This window comes from Gymnodraco acuticeps, unplaced genomic scaffold, assembly GCF_902827175.1.
Source record: "Gymnodraco acuticeps unplaced genomic scaffold, fGymAcu1.1, whole genome shotgun sequence".
In the NCBI taxonomy this organism is placed as follows: Eukaryota; Metazoa; Chordata; class Actinopteri; order Perciformes; family Bathydraconidae; genus Gymnodraco; species Gymnodraco acuticeps.
Window position 1 is genome coordinate 182863 of NW_022991740.1, and position 7138 is coordinate 190000.

General features: G+C 42.1%; 1 protein-coding gene across 1 annotated transcript in view; it reads right to left on the reverse strand.

The window, feature by feature from the left end:
- The window catches only part of tln1 (talin 1), a 103362-nt gene that overhangs the window by 24494 nt on the left and 71730 nt on the right, over positions 1 to 7138 (reverse strand). Inside the window, 8 exon segments of the mRNA XM_034199128.1 lie at positions 723 to 889; positions 1288 to 1434; positions 2870 to 2989; positions 3325 to 3573; positions 4328 to 4498; positions 5452 to 5553; positions 6022 to 6154; positions 6480 to 6661. Coding sequence (XP_034055019.1) covers positions 723 to 889; positions 1288 to 1434; positions 2870 to 2989; positions 3325 to 3573; positions 4328 to 4498; positions 5452 to 5553; positions 6022 to 6154; positions 6480 to 6661 — 1271 coding nt within the window.

A 7138-nucleotide genomic window follows, 5' to 3' on the forward strand; every position in this document is an offset into this window, starting at 1 on the left:
TTAGGGGCGGGGCTAGTGATGTTGTCCCGGGGATGCTTAGGAGTTGATAAAGGAGATAATCCCACTGACGTCATCATTTGATTCCAAAAGTGTGTCTGGACTCGCGCCCATAGAGGCTGTTTACCAGTATAATGGCTCCCCCCAAGGTATAATTTATGGGTGGCTCCCCCCAAAGTATAATTTATGGTTTTTTAAGTTTGTTTTACTCACTGAGCACTCATTGCCACCAATGCAAATGCAAATGAGTGCTCACTGAGTAAAAAAAAACAAAAAACACACAAATTATACTTTGGGGGGAGCCATTATACTTTGGGGGCCCCCCAAAGTATTAACATGCTGTGGGAATCACTGATATATGTATATTATGTTTTGGAGTAAACAATGTACTGATGATAGACCATGTGCATGCATGTGTTCCTATGGCTACACTAAATAGGATCACATGCATAAAATAAACTGACACTGTAATCACCCCCTACCCCTTATTCTTTTGTTTTGTGGTTTTGTTTTTCTCTGTATGTAAGCATTGTCCTTGAATTAATAAAGTATATCTCATTTTATATTTTCTTTACGGTTCGTCTTAATACATTTACAATACAATCGAAATTATAATAAAAGGAAAACATTTTAAAGAACCTCAATGGCTGCTGGTATTTGGATATAAGGATAAAACACTGATATGTTTACAAAGGGTCTCCTGGCTGGGGGGGGGGGGTCTGTACCTGTGGTCGGCGAAGGTCTCAGCGTTCTCTCGGTTCAGCGTTCCTGCGGTGGCGAACATGATGGTGGTGTCGAGGTCGGCGATGATCCCCGACACGGCGCTGGCGGCGGTGATGCAGGCCTGGGTGCCACGGTTACCGGCCTGCAGGGACGCCAACACATGGGACACCTGCAACCAGAAAACCAATCAGGCATCAGTGTTTCGACAAGGCATAAGTCATTTAGAAGTGGAAAGCAAAATATATGCATACAAATGAGACAATGGTCTGTACTGATTGTATGTACAAAGAGAAAAAATAATTACAAAAAACAAACAATAACAACACCTGATTTCTCACACACACAATTATTTACCAGGAACATTGTTAAATGAATATATATGCATGTAATACATATACATACATGCATCAAATACCTAAAATCATTCACATCTACTGTATACATACATACATACATACATACATACATACATACATACATACATACATACATACATACATACATACATACATACATCTATGGGATTTTAAAATGTAAAAGAAGGGCTGTGACAGGTTGGGGTCTGACCTTTTCGGAGACTTTGCGGGCGCTTTCGATCAGCTCCTTCTTGGTGAACGAGTCGTTGGGGCTGCACTGCAGAGCTCCGGCTTTAGTGACCAGCCCGGTGCAGCTGAAGCCCAGCTCCCCCACCTGCTTCTTAATGTGGGATCCAATCTGAGGAGACACAAAGACAGAGAAATAGGAATGACAACACAAAGACATACTGCTCTGCGTCTCAATTCAATTCAAGGCTTTATTGTGTTGTGGCAATTATGGTATTAAAGCTTAATACAGTGTAATCCTAATTAAATGCAACTGCTGTGTCCTGGGAATGGCATGTAAATGTGGGTTTGATAATAGATGTGTTCCCTAAGGGTTTTATGACACTACAGCAGTGTTTCTCAAACTTTTTCATACCAAGGACCACTTAACCAAAAAAAAAACACTCGCGGACCACCTAACTCCACAAATATCCAAAAACACATAGTTTTTTACAAATTGCCTGAAAATGGTACAAACAAGTGGCAACATGTGTGATGAAGGTGTTGCACTGGGCTATATCATGCAATCGAAAGTGAAACTTAAGCTCGTTCCATTGCGGAGATATTCCCGCGAGAGTGCGAAAAACTTCAATTTATTTATTTATTTCAAATGTGAAATGTTACCAATATACTCACGGACCACTAGGGGGCGCTCACGGACCACCAGTGGTCCGCGGACCACACTTTGAGAAGCACTGCACTACAGGAAGGACAGAAATGTGTTCTTGGGGGGTAGCTGCGACACCCAACTGCTCTTTGTAGGGTTGAGTGGTATCGGTATCGTAAAAAAGTCAACGATATGCAACCCAGTGGGGCGGTGGTGGCGAAGTCGATAGGGACTTGGCTTGGCAACTGGAAGGTCACCAGTTCAAGTCCCGGCAAGACCAAGTGCTACCGAGGTGTCCCTGAGCAAGGCACCGTTCCCTACACTGCTCCCCGGGCGCTGTTCAAAATGGCAGCACACTGCTCCTAACACAGGATGGGTCAAATGCAGAGAAACAATTTCCCCACGGGGATTAATAAAGTATATCCAACTATCTGATGTTGTTTATATGAATGCATCTTCTAATGTCTACGATCTTGTATGACCGTCTAACACGTGGCTCTGAGATGTATTAAAAACCTTAAAACCCTTGCACCATTATCGGGTTGAATGGTCTGAAAGACTAATTAGCATACCCTTTTTTATAAGGCTATTCTTGGTGTTCTTCCACCTCGTCTGCAGATGTTTTATATCTGTCAGAAGTACTGGAACTCATTGGCTCTACGCCGAGGACTTGTTTGTTTCTACTGTTGCAAAAGTTTAGTTCTGCACGAAGTGAAACTCAGGAAGCTCAGTCTCTCGAAACAAATCTAAAGTTCTTCTGAATGACAGAGAAGCAGGAAACTCTGCCGGTAGATGCTTTGTATGATGATGTCTTTGTTACCATGTTATATTCTCTGTTATTGTTTGTAGTCGTTGTGTGTTACCGTGCTGCCGACTATCTTGGCCACGATTCTGTTGTAAAAGAGATTTTTAATCCCCACAAGACTTCTCCTAGTTAAATGAACGTGTGTTTTTTATTTACTTCATCATTCTCTGCGGTGACGGCTGCATATTTGGCCTCATCTGCGAGATTTCCAAACTCATTGGTCAGGTGGTTGGCCAATCCTCCGAGGTCATCAGGGTTGGTGTTAGACTTGGTCACCTGAGGAGAGAATAGAAACGACAATAGTTGAATAATAACAAGGGTATATTTCACCAGGTAGAACGTAAAACAAATAAGAAATGACATCAGTACAGAAGAACGTCTACACTTCTCCTATTGCAGACTCAGAAGGCACCTTGGCCAATGATTTGTTCTTCTGTATGAAGCACGTAGCATGCTTTGGCTAATTGAAAGCTAACCCTTTTTACATATTTTAATTATGTTCCTCATTTGTTATTGTGATTTTTTTTTGCGGCTTGCGGGCTGCGTCAAGCATGAAAGGTATATATAAATAATATATATAAATAAAGTGTATTATTATTATGATTCTTCACCATCTCCTGCACGGTGACCGCGATGGCCTTGGCAGTCTTCACCATGGTGGTCTGGTAGTCCACGAAGGTGCCTTCAGGCTCCATGTCAGGGGAGTCTTGCATTTTGTTGATGGAGTCGGTGATGGAGTCCACCATCCCCCCCACGGCCCCCGCTGCACTGGCAGCCTCCGCCAGCGTGGCCCCTAGGTCGTCCACCGCCTCCTTCATCATCTGCACCGACTCCTCCAGGGCCTCCTGCATGTGAGCCGCCTGCAGACACACAAACACAAGATGGAGTCACTGTTGGGAAAATTCTGAATGTCCTCTTCCAATATCAGAGTCACGTGATAACAAAGGTATCCCAACTGTAGCTGTGAACATGACAGGATGTGTGATTACCTAGAAGAGCATCAGGACTGTTTGAGGCATATGATAGCTATGTGATTAACATGTGATAGACTTATGACAAGCATGCTCATTTCTGACGTGGAGCTAATCTGAAGTAAACCTTGAATACTGCTTTCTATTCCTCCATCTTGTGACTGTGTAACTCCCTCTCTTGGATATCAGCATGTGAAGGACACTGTTCAGGAACTAGCTGATGCTCTGTATGTGATGACTACTTCTGGAGAGGATCACAAATACATGGATCCTGAGATTTAAGCTCAAGCCGGTGACGAGTGATTCGTAACATTTTTAAGTATTCAGAAAAAGTCCGAACTTTGAGAAAAAGTCCGAATTTTGAGAAAAAGTCCGAATTTTGTGATTTTGAGAAAAAGTCCGAATTTTTTACAAAAGGTCAGATTTATAAAAAAACATCTGATTTTGAGATTTTTGAGAAAAAGCCCGAATTTTGAGAAAAAGTCAGAATTTTAAGAAAGAGTCAGAATGTTGAGAACTTTGAGAAAAAGTCAGAATTTTGAGAAAAAGTCAGAATTTTAAGAAAAAGTCAGAATGTTGAGATTTTAAGAAAAAACCCCAGTATTTTATACATATTTTTCTAACAGATCCTGTCTGTCAGTACCTTTGGGTTTCCTCCAGCCTCCTTGGCCGTGTACAGCATCTGCAGGGCGGACTCAGTCAGGGTCTTGGTCTGGTCCAACACGGCCATCTGCTGCTGGCTGCTGACGATCTTAGAGGCTGTGCCAATGGCGGCCATGATCAGGGGCTCAAAGTAGCTGACCATCTGAGACACCTGAAGGCAACACCATACAAGATTAGTTTCAGTTTGCGTGTACAGACAGAGAGATCGAAATACTGTTTCCCAAAATCCCGAATACAAATATGTATAAAAATATGTATATCCTATATATATATACACAATCAACCGACACATCAACCGACACATCAACCGACACATTTACACATATGCACACATTAAGATAAAAACACAACAATCAATATATACAAAATAACAGTCACTTCAATATCTTTGGGAATGTACATTAGTGCAAGATTGTCAATAGCAGCGTAAAAAAGTCAAGTAAATTTTTGAGGTACTTGTACTTTCAGTTTCTGCTATTTTATACTTCTACTCAACTACATTTTGGAAGCCAATATTGTTGTTTTACTCCCTTACGTTAATTCAACAGCTTTAGGTACAACTTACTTCTTAGTTTATTAAATACATGTTGACATATACCTTTACCAGCTGTGATGAAAACATTTATGTATCAATAATCATAATCCAGTTATTGAATATATAAGTTTCTGAAATGGGCCATTACCCATAACGAGTAGTTTATTTTTGGTACTTTAAGTATATTTGGATGTTGAATCTTTTGTACTTTTCCTAAAGATTTTGAATGCAGCACTTTTACTTGTAACGGAGTACTTTTACAATTTAGTACTTCTTCCACCACTGCTTAAGCATGTTAAATCCAGTCAGTGCAGCCAGTCAGTGTTCAGTTGGTCCGCATCAAATGTTTTAGAATTGTTGTGTAATACTTTATTTTGAATTTTTCTTTTAGTTACAATAAAGCAAAGACATACACAATATACAGTAGGTACAGTAGGTACCCGAAACATTTACATAAAAACACAAAACTCTGGGTATTACATTGACAATTCCTGAGAATAGTTAAAGCTGCCAGTCGACAGCATCGTAGACGTAAACAAAAAGGCCAAGGGTAGAATCAAATGTTTTACCTTGTGTCCCAGCTGAGAGGCTTCAGATCGAGCGGCCACGCCCACAGGATCGATCAGATTGCTGATCTCATGGACAGAGGCAGCCATCTGCTCATGGAGAGCCTGCAACACACACACACACACACACACACACACACACACACACACACACACACACACACACACACACACACACACACACACACACACACACACACACACACACACACACACACACACACACACACACACACACACACACACACACACACACACACACACACACACACACACACACACACACACACACACACACACACACACACACACACACACACACACACACACACACACACACACACACACACACACACACACACACACACACACACACACACACACACACACACACACCAATAGGCGTTTTAACTCGAACACACATTATCCTCATTCTCCACGGTTGCCATTACAGTTATGATAGATGTCAGGCACACTGCACAAAGTTTTCCTCTATCATTTAATCGCCCTAATCCATTTCATAGATTGTGTGTGTGTGTGTGTGTGTGTGTGTGTGTGTGTATGTGTGTGTACCTCCATGGAGATGTCCTCTCGGGGGGTGAGCTGCTGGCTGATGGCTGCCAGAGACGCCTGGTCCACCTCTCGGATGCAGCCGTTCAGAACCTCTATAGAATCGTCGCACTCTCTCTGTCCAGGAGCCTTCTCTCTGCACAACAAAACACACACACATGGAGAGTGTGTACAGTGAGAATAATAATACATTACATTTGTATAGTGCTTTTCCCAGTGCTCAAAGACGCTTTCCACAAAATCAGAAACAGTAGCCCTAATCCAAGTGCTCTATCTTTCTGACAGCTAGAGTGAATAAGTGAGTTTTGAGAGATTTTTGAAGGATTCAAGAGTGTGTACAGGGAGAAGTGGCTGTAATAAGTCAGTAATAAAGCACAGGGGCATGCTGGGACTCTGATAACGCTGCTGACAAATAGCTAAGTAGAGGAACAAATCACAAGAACCTCAGAGTGGCGGCTTACCTCATGTTGGTGATGAGTTTCTTGATGGAGTCAGACACGGTCCTGGAGTGTCCTGCCAGCACGGACCACTTGGGGGGGTCTTTGGGGTTCTCAGCCAGATAGCGGGCCGTCTGGATGAGGCCGGTCGAGCTCTCCAGCATCGTCTTCGCCGCCACAACGATGGGCTCCATGGCTGCGTGACCCTGAGGAACATAGGTGGAAATCAGGATGAAAATCAGATCCAACTTTATTTATAGACACATTTCCATAACAAATGTACTTTTATGTACGACACCAAGTCAAAGTCCTCGTACGTGTCGACCTACCTGGTGATAAACCTGATTCTGAACACTAAGTGCTTCACAAACCAAAAACATAAACAACATTAACCCCCGTTCCCAGGTAATAACACACAGTGCTATCGATTACACAATAAGAACACCTAATACAAACACAGGACTGAATTCAACAAGAAGAATATATTAATAAAATAAGAATAATTACATTTTGATTCAATTATTAAGAGGTGGGTTAAAAGGTGGGTCTTGAGTTGGTTGTCTTAATTGTATGCCATTGTCTTATGTATGCCTTGTATCCATATATGTTATTAAAATGCAAGTAAAACTGGAACTGCGACCCGACCACGGATAAGCGGGAGAAGATGGATGGATAAAACAACA